The sequence below is a fragment of the Dipodomys merriami genome, unplaced genomic scaffold (genome assembly GCF_024711535.1).
Source record: "Dipodomys merriami isolate MVZ:Mamm:240054 unplaced genomic scaffold, mDipMer1.0.p SCAF_7, whole genome shotgun sequence".
In the NCBI taxonomy this organism is placed as follows: domain Eukaryota; kingdom Metazoa; phylum Chordata; class Mammalia; order Rodentia; family Heteromyidae; genus Dipodomys; species Dipodomys merriami.
This window is the reverse complement of record NW_027206290.1, coordinates 70806201-70825829: the sequence shown is the minus strand read 5'-3', so window position 1 is coordinate 70825829 and position 19629 is coordinate 70806201. Positions and strand designations below refer to the sequence as shown.

The 19629-nt window shown below is 57.0% G+C and overlaps 3 protein-coding genes across 8 annotated transcripts; 1 reads left to right on the top strand and 2 right to left on the bottom strand.

The window, feature by feature from the left end:
- The first annotated feature begins 211 nt into the window (after positions 1-211).
- On the top strand, positions 212-19629 carry Necab3 (N-terminal EF-hand calcium binding protein 3). Of its 2 annotated transcripts, none has more exons than XM_070007067.1 (13): positions 212-399; positions 2146-2170; positions 4816-4924; positions 5531-5556; positions 5734-5831; positions 16648-16784; positions 17053-17171; positions 17271-17416; positions 17520-17573; positions 17964-18076; positions 18211-18288; positions 18676-18767; positions 18866-19629. In XM_070007067.1, the coding sequence occupies exons 1-13, from the start codon at positions 277-279 to the stop codon at positions 18892-18894; spliced, it is 1149 nt and encodes a 382-aa protein (XP_069863168.1). In that variant the 5' UTR covers positions 212-276; the 3' UTR covers positions 18895-19629. The 2 variants fall into 2 exon arrangements, with proteins under 2 accessions (XP_069863168.1, XP_069863169.1); XM_070007068.1 differs by having other exon boundaries at positions 17053-17219; positions 17337-17416.
- On the bottom strand, positions 7466-9354 carry Actl10 (actin like 10). The gene has a single exon (XM_070007797.1). It carries the CDS (start codon positions 9026-9028, stop codon positions 7748-7750), a length of 1281 nt encoding a protein of 426 aa, XP_069863898.1. The 5' UTR covers positions 9029-9354; the 3' UTR covers positions 7466-7747.
- Positions 13841-15357, bottom strand: CUNH20orf144 (chromosome unknown C20orf144 homolog). 5 transcript variants are annotated; one of them, XM_070007069.1, is made up of 3 exons: positions 15010-15357; positions 14679-14747; positions 13841-14385 (listed from the first exon to the last, which is right to left on the bottom strand). In XM_070007069.1, exons 1-3 carry the CDS (start codon positions 15136-15138, stop codon positions 13897-13899), a joined length of 687 nt encoding a protein of 228 aa, XP_069863170.1. In that variant the 5' UTR covers positions 15139-15357; the 3' UTR covers positions 13841-13896. The 5 variants fall into 5 exon arrangements, with proteins under 5 accessions (XP_069863170.1, XP_069863173.1, XP_069863174.1 ...); XM_070007072.1 differs by lacking the exon at positions 14679-14747 and having other exon boundaries at positions 13841-14346; positions 15010-15353; XM_070007073.1 differs by lacking the exon at positions 14679-14747 and having other exon boundaries at positions 13841-14343; positions 15010-15353.

Here is a 19629-nt window from a genome sequence, read left to right as displayed (position 1 = left end):
TTGGCTTTGTTGGCGGGTCTGGGGCCCCACCTCTGGTGGGTGCTCGGAGCCCTGGGTTCTGCTCCTAGCTGGCTGGCTGTCATTTGCTCCACGAGATGCGGGCAGCTGGAAGGGGCGTGGCCAGCGGGCAGGCGGCGGGGGCGTGGCCAACGATCTGGCCAATGGACACGCGCCCCGCCCCCAGCCCGAGTCCCCCCGGGTCCGGCGGAGAGAGTCCAGCGGGGTGCAGCCGGCCAGCGGACCAGCCTCGCATCCCTCGGAGCGGGCAGCGGCGCCATGGCGTGCGCGGGACTGCTCGCCGTGTGCCTGCTCCGTCCGCCCGCGCCCGAGCCCCCACGGCCCCCCACCCTCCTACCCGCACCGGTCTCCGGGCCTGGCGGACACGCGCTCTTCCAGGACGTGAGTGGGGCAGGCGGGCGGGCGGGCGAGGGGCTCTCCAGGTGTCCATCTTGGGTCCCGCGGGGCTGTCTGTCTGTCCCCGCCCCTGTCTCCGTATTTCCTGGCCCGATCTCCGTCTCTTGGCCCTGCCTCTGCCTCTGGGTCTCTGTCTCCCGCACATCTCTGTCTGCCTCCGCTGCTTCTGTGTCTCAACCTTAGCTTGCGTCCCCATCCTGTCTCTGCCTGTCCTGTCAGCTCCAGGTCTCAGCCCCCCTCTCCCCTCCCGCCCCCCCTCGTCCATGAGTCCTGTGCTGGAGGGGGCTGTCAACACCACCGCAGCAACAGTGGCCAGCATGCTCTGTGGCCAGGCGGGGCTGGCGGTGATGCAGGGGGTAGGGGGGCGGCTGGACACATCAGGTGCCCTCTCCTGGCCCCAGAGCTTCCCACGGTCACCCTCTGTGGTCTGGGGCACTCCATGGGCAGCAAGTGTCCCAGCAGCCCCCTCATGGGGCTGTAGGAGAGGCTGGCTGGCCTGTCACTGCCCCCTCTGTGCTCAGTCTGCCCTGGCTTCCTCCCGCCTGCGTCCCAGGTGCCCACCAAGCCTGCTCAGCCGTCTGCCCCCTCTCACTATCTCAGTGACTCAGCACCTTGACCACTGCTATCCAGGCCAGAAGGGACCTGACCCTCATGCCCCAATATGAGAAAACCAAGGCCTAAGGGGTTTGTCCCAGGGCACACCTGGAGTCAGGGGCACAGTAGGGTGTGGCCCTTAGTTGTCCCCATTCCCAGCCTGGTGCCCCGGTTCCTTCTCAGCCAGTATCTCCATCTACTCCACCTACGCTATACAGGGCTGCTGTGTGATTCCAAGCAGTATCTGACCTTCTCTGAGTCAGGCAGGATGTTAGATCTGTTCTTTAGCCGCACTGATTCTGAGGGTGATAGCCCTCAAAGGAGCTTGGTACTCAGGAGTTGGAGCTATGAAGGCTCTCTATACAGGTTTGGCTTGGCCTATGCCTCCCTGTCACGCCTGCTGACTGCTCTTTGCTGGGCTGCTTTGGAGGACCTGGGGAGTCTGGTCTCTGGCAGAGGCAGAGATCTGAACAAAGAACAAGTTGCCTGTCATCTCCACCTCTGTGAAAAAAACAAAACAAAAAACTGTTGCCCTTGCCTTATACCTCTCTCCCGCCCTCACACTGAATTGGCCTCATTAAAAATCCGTAGCTCTGAAAGGGTTAAACCCCAGGTGGCTTCTCCGTGGCTCGTGGGAACAGTGAGGCACCTGTGTCAGCATCTTCAGCAGACACAAGGGGATAACTAAAAGTGGGAGGAGGCTGAGAGGGACTGGACGGCCACACAGCAGAGTTGGGGTTCATGTCTGGGACAGGTGCCCAGGATCTTTGAGCCGCATCTTGGCCTATCTCCCCAACTTTCCATAGGCTGGGATCGTGCCAAGGGCTGATGCATTAGATAGCTCAACACTTGGGCTCAACTCCAGCTGTGGGCGGCAGGGGTGTAGGAGCTGGCCTGGAGCACCCCTAGGAGGCCCAGCGCTGCAGGAGAAGAGAGCAAGCAGCAGGCGCCCCTGTGTGTGCTTCCTGTGCTCCCCACACCCCTCGCCCAGTAGCAGGAGAAGTTCCTGCGGGGCTGAGCTGGAGGCAGTGTGCAGCAGAAGACAGGCAGGCCAGCTGGGGCTCTGTTGGTGGGGGGGGGGGCTGCTTCCTCCCAGCCCCCACTCTCCAGCTCCACTCATGCTCCTTTGTCCTCCAGGTTTTCCGCAGGGCAGACAAGAATGGTGAGTATGGTCTTCCTGAAGTCCCACAGTATGTGTGCTGGAGGGGAAGGGTAGGCTGATGAACATCAGAGAGGCCCTAGGGAATATTAAGGGTACACATAGTCTATTTATGGAGACAAATCTTGGGGCTGGAAATAGGAAATTAACAAAAGCATCCTTTCCCTAGAACAAGATCAAGGGAATATGGTTGGGCCAGAGGCTAGAGGTAGGGGCTTCACTTGCTGCACACAGTGTCCTGGCGCAGTAGTGGGAACATGACCTCATATGTGCCTTACCACAGCCAACTGGAATAGAATTTCACTGCATTTCACACAGGAGGAGAGGCACAGAGAAGGGAAGCAAGTTGCCTGAGCACACGTGGCCTTGAATCGGTGGTGGTCGGCTCCCTGGGGGAGGTACTCTTCCACTGGGGAGGATGGGATAGTGGAAGAAAAGCCTGAGTTTTACAGGACTTCTCACTTTCTAAAGCTGGGAGGGCTTGGAGGGCACAGTTAACTCTAGCCCTTGAGCAAGATTAAAGCTGGACCCTGTGTACCAGGAGTCTGAGATCCTGCTCCAGGAAGAGCCCAAGGAGACCCAGCATGCAACAGGTTGCTGTTTCTAGAGGACTCAGCAGCCTGCTGTGCCCATTGGCCCGTGGAGCATCTGAGCTGAAGCAGCCACTCAACCTTGAGCTCACCTTTCTCTGGGTCTGCACGCCCTCTTGTGTTTTTTTTTTTTTTTTTTTTTTGCCAGTTGTGGGGCTTGAACTCATGGCCTGGGCTCTGTCCCCAATTTTTTGCTCAAAGCTAGCACTCTACCACTTTAAGCCACAGCCTCACTGTTGGCTGTTTTGTTTTGTTTTTGGTTGGTTATGGTTATGAACTCTGGACCAGGGCACTGTCCCTCAGCTCTTCAGCTCAAGGCTAGTGCTCTACCACTTTGAGCCACAACACCACTTCCGGTTTTCTCATGGTTAATTGGAAATGAGGGTCTCACATACTTTCCTTCCCAGGCTGGCTTTGAACCGTGATTCTCAGATCTCAGCCTCCAGAGTAGCTAGGATTACAGGCATGAGCCAACGATGTCTGGTTTGTTTTTGCCTTCTTGAGACAGGGTTATGTCCTTACTCCTTGCCACTTCCCTTTAGGCCTCTTCAAATTGGTAGGGACCATTGATCATGACTAATGCCCTCAGACTAGGAAAGTGGCTTAGTGGTAGAGTGCTTGCCTACCATGCATGAAGCCCTGGGTTCCATTCCTCAGTACCACATAAACAGAAAAAGCTGGAAGTAGCACTGTGGCTCAAATGGTAGAGGGGTAGCCTTGAACAAAAGCAGCTCAGGGGTAACACCCAGGCCTTGAGTTCAATCCCCAGGACTGGCCAAAAAAAAAAAAAGCTGGGCGCTGGTGGCTCATGCCTGTAATCCTAGCTACTCAGGAGGCTGAGATCTGAGGATTGTGGTTCAAAGCCAGCCCGGGCAGGAGAGACTGCGAGACTCCTATCTCCAATAAACCACCAGAAAACCAGAAGTGGCGCTGTAGCTCAAGTGATAGAGCGCTCATCTTGAGCTGGAGCTGAGGGACAGCGCCCAGGCCCAGAGTTCAAGCCCCACAGCTGACCAAAAAAAAAAAAAAAAAAGACATAATACTCTGGGCTGGGACATAACTCAATTTATGCACAAGTTCCTTGGGTTCTTTTTTTTTTTTTTTTTTTTTTGTCGTGGGGCTTGAACTCTGGGCCTAGGCACTGTCCCTCAGCTCTTCAGCTCAAGGTGAGCACTCTACTGCTTGAACCACAACACCACTTCCTGTTTTCTAGTTTATTGGAGATAAGAGTCTCATGGACTTTTTTGCCCAGGCTGGCTTTGAACTGTGATCCTCAGATCTCAGCCTCCTGAGTAGCTAGGATTATAGGCATGAGCCACTAGCACCCAGCTTTCCCTGGGTTCAATCCTCAGCACCCCACCCCACCAATAAAAGACACATGTGCTAAAAGAGGCTGTAATCCCAGCCCTTGGGAGGTAGAGGCAGGACTGAGTTCAAGGCCAGCCTAGTGCTTATATCAAACACCTGCCCCTCCAAAGAAAGATACATGCTCTCACTTGGGCCAGGCATTTGCTTGGTGACCTTGCACACATTCAGGCTGACTCCTGGGTGCCGCATCCCACTTCTGCTCTTGGCCTCTGCTCCCTCACACCCTTGATGGGGGAGCTAGCCTGCTGCTCTGGCGATTGAGAGGACTTCCTCTGCTTCCCTGAGCCTTCTCTGTGAAAGTTGTGGGTCCAGTACATGGAGGGTCCCTCCATCCTGGGGCCAGGCTGGCTAGCATGTGGGGCAGCCTCGGCCCCCACGTCCTCCCAAACCATGTTCTGATGTGTCCCATGTCCCAGGCTGTTATCCTTTTGTTTCCACTGGCGAACATTGAGTCTCTTATTCAATTCCATGCACCTGCACCGAGTGGCTCTGTTCCCTTCAGCAGAGATCTTTGGGACTTCAGTCTTTTTGTCCCCCAACAGTCAGGGCCCCCACCGAGGTTGGAATTCCATGCTGGGTGGCTGTGAATGTTGTGTGGCTTTTCGGGGGGTGGGGGAGTGGCCTAGGCAGGGAGGGGGAGTGGGCAATAGTGATGGCTGAAGGACAGCCACTGTCTTTCCATCCTCGTAGATGATGGTAAGCTGTCATTTGAGGAGTTCCAGAATTACTTTGCTGACGGGGTTCTGAGCCCTGGGGAGCTGCGGGAGCTGTTCAGCGGCATCGATGGGCATCCCGCCGAGTGAGTGTGAGAGGGGTGAGCTGAGCTGTGGCAGGTGCCTGGCCAGGTTGTCCCAACCCCTTGCTGCCTTGGTTCTTTTTAGAGGACAGAGAGTGGGGAGCAGGCAGAAAGTGCCAGGGCCCAGTGCCAGCTTTACCCACCCACCCACCCCAGCTCCAGACTTGCTGCTACACTGCTTCCAGCTGGGGCCCCAAAATAGCCAGGCCTGAGTCACCACCTCTACTCAGCCATACTCCATTGCTGCTTCCTGCAGAAACCAGAGCAGGGGATGCCTGGGGATCACTGAGCCCCGCTTGCCCCTACCTGGGGATGCAGGGGCCCAAACTCATACCCTCCCACGCATGCTTCTTCCCCAGGCTTCCTCACTCAGCGCACATGCGTATTTCACACATACACACAGCATCCTTCCCCTCACCTCCCCTGTCTCTTCAGGCTAAATCCCAGACCAGCTCGGCATTCAGGGCTCCCAAGATGTTTATGTACAATGTCCTCTTTTCCGCTGACCAGACACCCCATCCAAATTCGGTGCTAGGCTGAGTTGGGAGCGAGTGTGGGGGAGATGTGGGCTTGAGTCAAGGTCTGAAAAGTTTCTTCTCTTTCCTGCAGCAACTTAGAAACAGAGAAGCTATGTGGTGAGTCAGCCCACGGTGCCCTGTGTAAGGGGGGTGGGTGGTGGTGGCGAGGGGCTGCTGCTGGTCTGGGGTTGGGGCAGGATGGACTGGGCTGCTTGGTATCTGAGGAATTCCAGGGTTGGGCAGCTGGTCCAGGTCAGGGGCCTGGGTACCCTTGAATACCTCCTCTGTCCACAGAGTACTTCTCCAAGCACCTGGGTGTCTACCGACCTGTGCTGGCTGCATTAGAGTCTCTGAACCGTGCAGTGCTCACTGCCATGGATACCACCAAGCTGGTGAGTGGAGGGGCAGAGGATAGGGGGTCCAAAATGATACATGGGGTGGGGGGGAATGCATGGTGCTGTGAGACCCTTTTCTGTTGCAGAGCTAGAGGCCTGAGTTGAAATTTTGAAAAACAAAATCCTACTTAGTGGCTTATGCCCCTTTAGCCCTTCTGGGCCTGTTTCCTCATCTGTATGTCAGAGATAATCATGGAGCCTACCTCTGCGCTTTGCTGTGAAAATTAAATGAGAGTAGAGGTTGGGGTTTTTGTGTACTTTGTTTTCTTTATGGTTCCCAGCACCCAAAGCAATGCCTGGCACACAGTGGGTTTCTGCTAGGGGCCAGACATTACTGTTGAGGGCTGTGAAGCCAGGACCAGCAGCTGTGGGCTAGCATGGGGGATGGGGAATGTGCTCATATATGTCCACAGGCTATGTTGGTACATAGCCTGTGAGGGCTGGGCCTGAGGGCATATTCTAGTACTCAGGTATGTGTGTGCCCACCTGTGTGGGCACCTGTGAGCAGAAGTGTTGACAGCTTGGGTCCCAGGCCTTTAACGTTGACTTTAAAAATATAGGCCTCTCCTCCTTTTGTGTGAAAGGAGCAGGCACCCAGTGGCTCTCACGCCTGTAATCCTCAGGAGGCTGAGATCTGAGGATCATTGTTCAAAGCCAGCCTGGGCAGCAAAGTCCCCATGAGACTCTTGATTAACTACTCAAGAACTGGAAGTGGTGCTGTGGCTTAAGTGGTAGAGCACTAATTTTGAGCACAAAGAGGTTCAGGAACAGGCCCTGAGTTCAAGCCCCATGACCAACACCAATAACAAAAAAGGAACCTCAGTTGGGTGTGTGGCAGCCCACACTTGTAATCTTAGAGATTTTGGAGGCTGGGATCTAGAGAATCATGATTGGAAGCTGGCCTGGGCAAAAAGTTCATGAGACCCCTTTATAGCCCATACCTGGGTTCAGTACATGTATCTGTCGTCCCAGCTACAAGGGGAAGTGTAAAATAGGATTATGGTCTAGGTGAAGGCTCAGGAAAAAAGACAGACCCTATCTCTAAATAACGGGTGCAAAAGAGGGCCGGAGTGGTTGATGGTAGAGTACCTGCTTAGAAAGCACAAAGCCACCGGGCACTGGTGGCTCATGTCTGTAATCCTAGCTACTCAGGAGGCTGAGATCTGAGGATCCCTGTTCAAAGCCACCCTGGGCAGGAAAGTCTGTGAGACTCATCTCCAATTAACCACCAGAAAACCGGAAGGGGCACTGTGGCTCAAGTGGTAGAGTGCTCACCTTGAGCTGAAGAACTGAGGGACAGCGCCCAGGCCCAGAGTTCAAGCCCCATGACCACCACCACCACCAACAACAACAAAAAAGGCACAAAGCCCTGACTTCAACACCAGTATCATCAAAACAACAAAAAGCAACTTTCATCTCCCTTTGTCCCATAGCTCTTAAAAGCAGGAGTGTGGTGGAGAGGGAGGGATGAGCCTGGGGTTGTGCCTCAATCAACTGTGTTAGGCTAGAGAAAGAGCTCTACCCCTGGAGCGGAACCCATCCCGACCCCACTTTTTTTGGAAAGAGAACCTGACACCCTCAGTGAAAGATCACTTGAACACATAACCAGAAACCCAGCTTCCTCTGGTTGCTTTCACATAGATTTAGTAGTTTTTCAAAGCATTGTCCCTTGGGCCTGATGAGCAGCTGGATTACTGGTCTTTGAACTGGCACTGGTTTGAAGGATTCAAATGCAGGTCAAAACGAGGGCCCATCTTCCTGGCCCAGAAAAGGGATGGGTGCGGCCCACCCCCACTGCATGAGCCTGCTAGCTGCCAACCCTTGAGACTTTATCTGGTACAGGATGTCTGGATGGCCTGCAGCCTCTGTTCCTGCAGGCCCCTGGCGCCACCATCGCCTTAATCCAACACGATTCAATCGAATACTTCGTGCACCAGCCTGGAGCCGCACTCCTGGTACATGGCCCGGGTCATCCAGCCTTGTTGGAAGGAGTGCAAGGAGGCCACCATGGAGCCTCCGGTCCACACGGCTGTGCCACGCCCAGGCTTGGCCACCAGTTGGGGCTGCAGAGTCGGGTAACCATGCCGCCGGCACTGGGCTTCCAACTCTTGATGCAGGCGTTCAGGGAAGCCAGGAAAAAGCGTGGAACCACCAGCCAGCACCACGGTGTTGGCCAACCGTTTCCGCATGGTTGATGGCATCTTCTGGAGGGCCTGGAAGGCCAGGGTGTCCAGCCCCGGCTCGGCTTGGCCTAGCAGAGCGGGCTGGAAGATGGGTTCGGGGCAGCGGAAGCGCTCGTGGCTGAGGTGCACGGAGCACCCACTGCCCACGGAGAAACAGACGGGGTGGTGGCGCTCCGGGCGCTGCAGGTCGCCCTCGAAGTCCTGCGACACGTAGCAGCAGCGCTTCTTGAGCTGGGTAATGACCTTGCGGGACAGCGCCTGCAGCTGGAGGTCCGGGCACGCCGCCACCAGCAGTTCCCGCAAATAGCGCGACAGGGTGCTGCCACCCACGTCCAGCCGGAAGGTGGCCTCGTGCCACGAGTGGCCCGAGTAGATGGGCGTGGCGTGGCACACGCCCGCGCCCGCCTCCACCGCCAGCCCGCTGAGCGCGCCCGTGGAGCAGAGCGCCAGCAGCGAGGTGTTGGCCATGAGGCACGCGGGCACCGCCAGGGCCTCGAACAGCAGCTCGGCCGTCTTCTCCCGGCCTTTGGGCGGCGCCGTCGGGGAGTCGCTCACCAGCACGGGCCACTGCTCCGGGGAGAGGCGCAGGCCGCCCACCAGCAGGCGCTCCCACAGCCCCTCCAGCGCCTCCCAGTCCGTCACCACGCCGTGCTTGATGGGGTGCGCCCGCGCCACCCCGCTCGCCAGCTCGCAGCCCGGCTCGCCCCGCACGCCCGGCTGCGCCTTGCGGTCCCAGATGGACACCAGGCTCGAGCTCTTCAGCACTACGCGTGGATGGTGCTCGCCCGCGAAGCCCGCCTTGGTGAAGCCCGAGCCCTGGTCCACGACCACCGCCACGTGGCCCACGGAGAGCGGACCGCGGACCTGGCAGCCGCGGCTGTGTTTCCGGTGCCTTGGCTTGGGCGCCCCTGAGCCTCGGTCTCTCCTGTGGGTTTTGTAACCGACCAGGCTGAATCTAGGCTCCGCCTCCTGGCGCTGAGGCTCCGCCTCTTGGGACCAAAGTGGCTCCATGTGCGCCGCGACTCCGCCCCGGGCCTGCGGCCCCGGCCCCGGGCCTGCGCCTGACTTCGTTCTCCCCAGCTCTGGCTCCAGGCCCCGCCCTCTCAGGGCTCACCGCTGCCGTGTGGCTCCGCCCCCGTCCCCCTTCAGCAAGAAGTGGGTGCCAGATCCCAGATCCTGCGAAGCCGTCCGGAGGAGCGCAGCTGTGGGAGTGAAGGGGCCTTGGGGTAAGGCCATCTGGACCTATATCTGTCTTTGGGGGACCCAAGAGTCTGGCCCTGTCTACAGGCAGTCTCCTGGGCTGGGCAGAAGAGGTTCCTGGATGTGGATGGAGCAGAGAGGATGGTCAGAGAAGGGACAGAAGAACGTGGATTGAACGCATTGTGACCTCAGCACTGGCTGAGCTGCCGCAGCCCTTCCCCCTCACCAAGCTTCCTGGACCTTCATCCTCCTTTGCACAGTGCTGATGGCAGCGACTTCGGCACCCATACTTTGGCCTTAGCCGTCTAGCACAACCAGTTCTTGCCCCAAACACAGGGAGAAACTGATGGATAGACTCTGGCCAAGTGTGTGACTTTTCCAATCTAATAACAGAGAAGCTCTTTAGACCCAGGGGGCCCAAAGTGTGCTTCCGTTCTGAAGCCCGCTGTGAAATCCTGAGCAAGGCTGCACCCTAAGGCCCTGCACTGTTTCTTCTCCTAAAAGGTAGTAAGAATTCTCACACATAAAAAGGCCACTTCCGGTCCCTGTGGATATTCTAGAACCATTTAGGTTTCAAGCAGAAGGCATGCTTCAATGACCTTAAGCCACAACAAGGACCTACTTACAAGGATCTTGTCTTATGGATCACAAGGGCAAGCATGAAATCAGGTTTCAGGAACAGGGTCTGACTGTAGGGTTTAGGACATTGGGCTGTGCACAGTTCTTGTTGTTTTATTCTGAAGACTGGTGTTAGCTAGGATGTGTTCATGTAGAAAACATGGTCTCTGAAGTTAAGTTCTACAGAAGAAACTGATAGGGACAGCTCCCGCCAGGGAGCATGGTTCCCCATCTGTATGTGGGTGGTGGAGCTGTCAGCTTTCACAAGAGGCAGGTATGGTGCTGTGGGTCATGTTGACCAGCAGGAAGCAGGTTGGCACACCTTCAGCAGAAGCTGGACTATGATTTTAGGCAGAAGACCATCCTTCTACATCTGCAGTATTCTGAGGTTGGTCACCAGTGTGTGGCTAGAAAGCAGACTGCATTTTTTTTTTTTTTTTTGGTGTTGGTTTTTGTTTTGGATATTTCCCTTCTCCATATTTTTCTTCTCTCTCTCTCTCTCTCTCTCTCTCTCTCTCTCTCTCTCTCTCTCTCTCTCTCTCTCTCTCTCTCTCTCTTAATCAGTCATGGGGCTTGAACTCAGAGTCTGGGCTCTGTGCCTGAACTTTTTCACTCAAGGCTAGCATTCTAGCACCTGGAGCCACAGTACCACTTAAGGTTTTGTAGTGGTTAATTGGAGATGAGTCTAACACTTTCCTGCCCTGGCTGGCTTTGAACCATGATCTTCAGATCTCAACCTCCTAGGTAGCTAGCATTACAGACATGAGTCACTAGCACCTGGTTCTCTTATATTTTTCTTTTTTTTTTTTTTCTTTCTTTTTTTTGTCGTTGGTCATGGGGCTTGATCTCTGGGCCTGGGCACTGTCCCTCAGCTCTTCAGCTCAAGGTGAATGCTCTACCACTTGAGCCATAGCTCCACTTCTGGTTTTCTAGTGGTTATTGGAGATAAGAGTCTCACAGTTTTGAACTGAGATCCTCAGATCTCAGCCTCATGAGTAGGTAGGGTTACAGGCGTGAGCCACTGGCACCTGGCTATTTATTTATTTATTTTTGCCAGCCATGGGGCCTGAACTCTGGGCCTGGGTGCTGCCCCTCAGCTCTTCAGCTCAAGGCTAGTGCTCTACTACTGGAACCACAGCACCACTTCCAGCTTTTTCTGCTTATGTGGTACTGAGGAATTGAACTCAGGGCCTCATGCATATGAGGCAAGCACTCTACCATTGAGCCAACTTCCCAGCCCCTCTTTGTATTTTTCTACACTTTTCCCCCCCTTCCTTTCAGCACACAGGGCCCTGTACGTGCAAGCTAGGCAAGCATGCTACTACTGACCTACATCCTCAACCCATTGATTTGGGCATTATCTGGTTCTTCCAGACTCTTGGTGTCTTGAACAAATATCTGGGTGAAACACAGGAGTTATTTGAAGCCAATAGATTCAGTAAAGCAAGAGTAAGGTGAAAGTACTCTTGGAATTTGGGAGAGGGCCTGCACTTGAGCAGAAAGTGCCAAGGAATGGGGTGGTGTGTCTGGGATGATTTGGGGCTTGTTTGGGTTGAGGGTTGGATAGCACCTCCTACAGGAGGAGCCCTCCCCTGATGGACAGTTTTCAATGGTGGATTGTGATTACATAACAATTTTTCTACTGTACATACCCACGTGTTCTGTTATATTAGTATGCAGAGCATAACGATGAAGCCTTAATTAGGGATTTTCCCCTCCAAAAGATTACTTAAGGTTCACCAAGCACCTTTTAAGGGGGCTTTCCATTCTGGGCAGATGATCATCAGGATGTTTAGACAGCACAATCACCCTCCTAGGAAGAGGGTCAGTTGGATCTATGGTTGGACCTTCAGTAATAGGGTGTTCCTGGGTTTGGCTTTAGGAAATAAATCTTTGCCTCCACCATTCTTTTTTTTTTTTTTTGGGTCCAGTTGTGGGGCCTAAACTCTGGGCCTGGGCACTGTTCCTCAGCTCTTAAGCTCAAGGCTAGCGCTCTACCACTTGAGCCACAGCGCCACTTCCAGCTTTTTTCTTTTTGCTTATGTGGTGCTGAGGAATCGAACCCAGGGCCTCAGGCATGCAAGGCAAGCGCTCAACCACTGAGCCACCTTCCCAGCCCTGCCTCCACCTTCTGACCATACTTTCCTGTATCCGCTCTATGTTGTGCAGGCTGGCCGGCGATCCTCCTCCTGCCCCAACCACTTTTTTTTTATTTTAAATTTTTTGTCAGTTGTGGGGCTTGAACTCTGGGTCTGGGCGCTGTCCCTCAGCTAGTTAGCTCAAGGCAAGCACTCTACCCCTTGAGCCACAGCACCATTTCCAGTTTTCTGGTGGTTTATTGGAGATAAGAGTCTCATGGACTTTTTTGCCCAGACTGGCTTTGAACTGGGATCCTCAGATCTCAGCCTCCTGAGTAGCTAGGATTACAGGCATGAGCAACTGGCACCTGGCTGCCCTGACCTCCTAAGTGCTGGGATTATAGAGATGTGCCACAGTGCCCAGCTAAGGCAACATGTTGGGCAAGGCTTGAGTCAGGGTGGCTCTAGGGTTTTTGGAACTTGGTCTGGGACTCAGTGAGTAAGTAGCAGCAGCTGGCTCCTACCAGAGAATGCTGGGCCTCTCTGAGCAATGTCTGGAGTGAGCCTCATACTGGGGGCCACAAGTGCCAATGTAGTGGGAGCAGGGGTGGGTGAGAGAGAGGAGCTGGGCCTGCACCCCTAATTACAGGTTTGGGCTTTTCCCAGAGGGCGATGGAGAGAGCCATGAGCAGGAGACACACCTGCCCTAGACAGGATTAGTTGGGAAGAAGCCTTTGGCTAAATGGAGAAAGGGGATGGGTAGATTGGGATAGCCCATCAAGTGCTTACTCTGAGAGGCTCCCATATCCTTGGGAGTTAACAAGCACAGTAGGGTAGGAGTAAGGGCCCAGAGGCCAGGGACCCCCAGCTCCATTTCTTCAGTGGTCCCACAGGCCGAATTTGAGGCTCAGATTCACCCCAGCCCACAGTGGGGCCCTCCATCTAAGGGATTTCTCCTTTCACCCTAGTTGTTTTGGTGCTGAACTGGGGCTTGAACTCTGTATCTGGGTGCTGTCCCTCAGCTCTTCAGCTCAAGGCCTGCACTCTACCACTTGAGCCACAGCATCACTTCCAGTTTTCTGGTGGTTTATTGGAGATAAGAGTCTCATGGACTTTCCTGCCCAGGCTGGCTTTGAATCTCGATCCTCAGATCTCAGCCTCCTGAGTATCTAGCATTACAGGCGTGAGCCACAGGTGCCTGGCCCTTAACTTGCTTTGCTCAAGGCTTGGCACACTACCACTGGAGCCGTGCCATGGCTCCACTTCTGACTTTTTGTTGGTTAATTGGAGAGAAGCATCTCACTGACTTTCCTGCCTGGGCTGGCTTTGAAACCTCCACTTTCCTAGCTCAGCCTCCTATGAGTAGCTAGGGTGACAGTGCCCAGCTTGTCAAAGGGAGTTCTGAATGTTGGTCACTCTTGAGGATGGCAGTCCTCTGCTGGAAACAAGTTTTTCCTTCTAGCATGGCCCAGCCCGTGTGGGTCCTAGTCCATCTCCTTTGTGCCTACAGATCTGACAGAATCTGAACTGGGTCTGGGGTGCTGCGGGATGGGGGAAGACGTGAACCGGGCCTGGGGTGTTGGGGGGGGGGGACTGGGTAGATATGGACCAGGCCTGGGGTGTCGGGGGAGGGGGAGGGACTGGGTAGATGTGAGCCGGGCTGGGTGCTGGAGGACCGGTCCTGGGGTGTTCGGGGGGACTGGGTAGATATGGACCAGGCCTTGGGGTGTCGGGGGGGGGGAGGGACTGGGTAGATGTGAGCCGGGCTGGGTGCTGGAGGACCGGTCCTGGGGTGCGGGGGGAGGTACCGTCCGCAGGCCGCGGCGGTGGCTCTGCTTGTGATATATTATACTGCGCCTCCCCGCCCGCGACCCCGACCTTCGGCTGCGCCCGCGACGCCCCGCGGGGAACTGGGGAGGCCGGCGGGCTTGCTATGCACTCTTTATTGGGCCGAGTCCTGGGACTGGGGGCCGCGCCGCGCCTTCAGGGCCGAGGGCGAGGGCAGCGGCGCCGCTTGCGGGGCTGCTCTTCGCCGGGGTCGCCCTCGCGGTCCGCCTCGCTCTCGGTCAGCAGGCGCGCGTACAGCCGCTGCCAGTCCTGCACCGCCTTGGCGCCGGAGCCGGGCGCGGAGCCCGAGCCGGAGCCCGAGCCGGAGCCCGGGCCGGACCCCGCTCCGGGCGCGCCCGCCGCGCGGCGCCCCTCCTCCTGCAGCCGGGCGTCCAGCAGCAGCAGCAGCACCAGGATCTTCTTCATCTCTCTCGCGCGCGCGCACTCGCGCCGCTCGCCGCCGTCGCCCGCCCCTCGCAGCATGGGCGCCGCCAACCGGGAGCCCTCGGGGGTGCGGGGCGCGTCCTCACCCGGCCGCCCGGGCCGCGCGCATGCGCCCGCCGCCGCTGCCGCCGCCGCCGCCGCCGCCGCCGCCTCGGCCAGCTGCTGCCGCTTGTCCAGGGGGAAAAGTAGCACGATCTTGGTCTGGGAGTGGGGCGTCGGGAACAGCGCGCCTGGGGCCGGGCGCGCGACCGAGGCCGCCCGACGCCCCCCCCTCCCCCAGACCCGCAGCCTCCCGGGGCCTCCCAGGCTCAGCCCCTCTGTTCCCTGGACCCCACTCATCTCCCCCACATCAGGCCCCAAGAAAGCTCATCTTTCCCTGCCGGAGGCCAGCGGCCTCACCTGGGGCTCGCCCTCCCCCCTGGCTGACCTGATCCATCCCGCCAGGGGGGATGGATCCCTACCCTCCCAGCTTCATGCCCAGGGCTCTCACCCACCTGGGCTCTGCCCAGAGCCTCTCCCCATTGGAAGAGAGGCAGACTGTTTTGAGGCTGAAGGCTGGAGAGCTGCAAGGGAAATGAATTCCTTCCCAGCAGAACCTTCGAGGGCTATGTTCCTAGGCCTGGCCTCGGCCCACTGGTCCAGGGTAAGGAGGACCCCCTCGTGGACCCCCTTTTTAGAACCCATACCCACCGGCCTCCTACCCGAGAGGGATCCCTTAACCTTTCGTATGCCCACAGGCCTGCACTCTAAGCCCCCTTCCTGTCCCCCATGCCTGGGGACCCTTGCCAGCCGGCCCCCACCTGTCCCCCACTTGCCCTCACTCACACTTGGCTTCTTCCTCTTGAGGTGGCTGAAGAATTGCTGTTTACTGCGGCCCTTGTCCATGTCAGGCGGCTTCTCCTTGCGGGCCTGCTTCGGTGCCTTGGTCCTCTTGTGGGAACTGCTGTTTCCCATGGTGGGGGCTGGTCACCAGTGGGGGCCACAGCCCATGCTGCCTCTCCCCTGCCCTCTAGCCAAGGGGCCTGACTCAGCCCTGCCCCACCTGTGGAGGTTGTATTGTGACCTCATGGGTCAGACTCAGCAGCCCTAGGCTCAGAGCTCTTCTTCCCAGCACCCCCAGAGGATTCAGAGTTCTACATGATGCCAGACTTTTCCTGGCCTTAGTTTCCCAGCTGTGAAATCAGGCCCAGTGATCATAATGAAGCTGGGTTTATGAGGTGCTTTCTGGTGAGGAGGGAGGGGTAGCTTGGGCTTGAATTCTGGCCCTGACACTTGAATTCAGGATACTATTCCTTTGCTGTTTTGCTCAAGGATGATGCTTTGCCACCTGAGCCACGGCTCCACTTCTGGTGTTTTGGTGGTTTATTGGAGATCAGACTCTCACAGACTGTCCTGCTCAGGCTGGCTTCAAACTGTGATCCTCCACTCTCAGACTCCAAGCAGGGTCATAGGCATGAGCTACTGGCTCCTGGCTAGACTCCAGGTTTGGCAAAGCAATGACAGTTCTGGGATGAAGAACTTATGTGCACGCACTGGACAGACTCCTAGGTAGCGGCCCCTGGACTGCTCAGTGTCATCATTCCTGTTTTATAGATGAAGAAACTTGTTGGGGAATCAGAATCCCAAGATATGCAGCATAGGTCGTGTACATGGTCTGCTTCCCTATCTCTGCCCACCTGGGAAAGGGTATGGAGGGGAGGTGTAGGACACTGTGGTATGTGTGTATACACACACACTGTGGACTGGTTGTCTTATATCTGTACTTCCTAGCAACAACCCACAGTAAATGTTAGTTGCGTACATGGATGGATGGATGGATGCATGCATGATTGGATGGATGGTTGGATGAGTGAATGGATGATGGGTGGATGGATGATGGATGAATGAGTGAATGGATGGATGGGTAGATGGATGAATGGCTGGCTGGCTGGATGGTTGGATGACTGGGTGGATGGGTGAATGGCTAGCTAGATGAGTGGGTGGGTGGATGGATGGGGAGAGTGTGGATGGACAGGTGAGTGAGTGAGTAGAAAGAATGAATGGAAGGATGGACAGGTAGACAGACAGAATGGGATGGATGGGTGAGTGGATGCATATGCAGATGTGGCTTGTTGCCATATCATATATCATCTTGCCTTGGGTCAGAATGGCCCTTGGATGGCCTGGGACCTCCACACTAGCCCACCCTTCCTTGCCATGCCTGGCTGCCATGATTTGAGGTCCAGACAAGCCGAGCATCCTAGTGGGCACATGATTCTGAGTAGGTCGCATCTTCTGGGAATAGAGGCCAGGCCTAGAGCAGGGGCCTAGGCCTCCATGCTCCTGCTGTGCCAGATGCGTTTGCCCTGTTCTTTATACTTCTCGTGTTGTTCTGATAGGCACAGGGGAGCCCACCGGATGGGTGGCTCTCTGAAATGTGTGTTCGGGGTCAGGAGATGCTGACCCTGCCTCCTCTGTCCCCAGGAATATGAGCAAGCCTCCAAAGTGGACCAGTTTGTCACTCGCTTCCTGCTTCGGGAGACAGTGAGCCAGCTGCAGGCCCTGCAGAGCTCGCTGGAGGGGGCGTCGGACACCCTGGAGGCCCAGGCCCGTGGCCTGCGGTATGTGAGGGCCCTGCCAGCCTGCAGGGCCAGTGTGCAATGCCCTTTGTCCTTGCGTTCTGAATCCCTTCATGACATTACTTTCTGCATCCTCACATCCTAGAGGCCACTTTCTTAGGCAGGGCAGTCATGTGGGATAGCTGGCTTTGGGGCTCGGCTTCAAAGCTCCAAGAGGCCTATTTGTCTCACCCGGGCCTGGTCCTGTGCTAGGACCTCTGTCCTTGGTCCTGGGTCTGGGAGCAGCAGGCTGACCCTCCACTTCCCCTAGGTTGGATGAAGAGAATGTGGAAGTTCAGAGCAGGCCCCATGGCGGCCGGCGGACAGGACGCAGGTCCCTGAGGAGCGTCATTCGGTCACCTACCTGGTCTCCTGGCTGCTCTGACATAGGTGTGCCTGTGGCAGGGTGGGGGCCTGGCTTCACAGGGTCCAGGACAGGTATGGAACACCCCCCCCCCCATTCCCTTAGGCCTGTTCTATTGCTCCCAGTTCATCCTGAGAGGCTGCTCAGCTTCGGAGGTCATTGGCTGATGGCCTCTGGGCCTCCCACCCCAGGACAGAGCTCAGAGGCTGAGTTGCAGTGGCGGCTGCAGGTCAACCGTCTCCAGGAGCTCATAGATCAGCTTGAGTGCAAGGTGAGGGGCTGGTGGCCCATGGCTCTTGGGACAGGCCCTGCCTGGCATCCACCCATGCCGGGTAATGCTGGGAGCTGGACCCCCTACTTTGTGTCCCTCCCAGGCTCCCCGGCTGGAACCCCTGCATGAAGAGGACCTCACCAAGGGCCCTGACTCGGTGAGCCCGGGGAGGAGCGGGTCTCTAGCTGTCAGGTCAGAATGAGGGATTCCTGTGACCAGCTGTCCCTTTGCCCTGGCAGGCAGGGTCTGGGTTCTGGTGCTTGCTCTGTGACCCTGTGGAAGTCCCCTCTCAGGGCACCTAGTTCCTGTATTGGTATTTCCAACAGCCAGGTCTGGTGCAGGGGATGCAGACTGGACCAGAGCAGCAGGGAGTGGTGGTAGCTGTGGAAGAGAGGGGCGCTGGCTGCATTTAGGCAGTGACCTTGCAGATGGAGTCTGCGGGAAGCTTGTTGGTGGCCGGGCTCTTACCTCAGACCCAGCCCAAATCAGGAAGGACAGAGTCCTCGCCCTGCCTGGCCCGCCCCATGACTGGCAGCTCTCTCGGCAGCACATCCTTGTGGCCCAGAGACAGGTGCAGGTGGCCGAGGAGGCCCTACAGGACTTCCGCCGGGCCCTGTGCTGCTACGTGGATGTCACAGGGGCCCACAGCCAGTGTCTGCAGTGAGTTTGATGGGCTATGCTCGCCATGGGGGGGGGGGTGGACGCCCGTGGGGAGGGGCAGGGCTCCCACGGGATCCCAGCAGCTGGGCAGCCAAGGTCCCAGCAGTGGTCTGGCCGTGTCTTTGGCCCTGCAGTGTGTCTGCCCAGAAGATGGTAGAGCACGGCTCCTTTACCTTGTATGAGTTCTGGCAGGATGAGGCCTCCTGGAGAAGGTGAGTCAGTGTAACAGCCCGCTGTGTGTCAGGCCCAGGGCCATGTGTTACCTGTCCTATCTGGGTGCCAGTGTCCTCCTTTGCAAAGCAGGAGTGATGACAGTCCAGCCCCCTCCCTCCCCTCCAGGCTGCATGAGCCGTGTGAAGTGAGCGCAGGCTCACAGCAGGCATTCAGCAAGTGAGTGCCAGTGCCTGCATTCAATCCTCACAGCGCCCTGGTCAAGTGGACCCCGTCCACGTCCCTCATTTCACAGAGGGCGACATGGAGGCTAGAGCCATACAGGGAAGACCTGGGATCTGAACCCAGGCCACAGGCCCGGGGTGGGATGGGAGACCGTGATCTCAGAGCCCATGGCTGCAGCCTTGACCCCGCCGCGGCCTCCCCAGGCACCAGCAGTCGCCCTGCAGCAAGGCCTTCCAGCGCATGCTCATCGACCACCTGCGGGCCCCCGACACCCTCACCACCATGTTCTTCCCAGGTATGCTGGGGACCCCACTCCTCCCGACAGCCCTGGGACCCGGGAGGTGCAGGAGACCCCTGTGGCTCTTGACTCCCCCCCCAACCTCTGACCCACAGCCTCCTGGTGGATTATGAATAATAACTGAGCCTGACCTGCTTAAACCAAGGACCCTGAGACCCTGCCTGACTCCTTCTAGAGCCTTCTGCACGGGGTCAACTCGGCATTGAGACCAAGGACCTTGTCTCCCTCCATACCCGGGGCCAGGCCAGAGCCAGTGGAGGGGAGAGCCAGCCCAGGGGTCCGGAAGCGGGCACTTGCTTTCTGTTAGTGTATTTATCCATGTGTTTTTATTGTTTGTAGCTTCCGAGGTACCTGGACTTGCACCTGACTCAAGAGGCCTGGCTCTGGGCCCGTCTGCCCTTGCCTTGCTGTGTGACGCAGGCAGGTCCCTTTCTTCTCTGGCAGCCTAGTAGAGCCCTCGTTTCTTCTTGCTGTCTCGGGGGCCAGGCTGCTCCCCAACCAGTGAGAGAATCAGGGCTGATGCTCAGGGACTTCCCCCTCCCCCAACCCCTTGAACCTCGACCCTTGAGACCGGACCAGATCTATCTACAATGTGGGGTAAGGACCTGGGTGTCCCCATCACTCTACCAAGCTGGTTCTAGACTCTTCCAGCAACCACGGCTGCACCAGAGACCTCTGGAGAATCCTGGGTTGATTTGCATGTCATTTGCATACCATTTGCACGCACACACCCCACTCATTCTCCAAGCACTGTGGGAAGCCCTAAATTGACCTTGAAAAGTAGCAATAATTTGGGCCTAGAGTTGCCTGCTGCCCCTCAGAGCCCTGGAACCCCAGCCCCAGAGCCCAGCACGGAGGC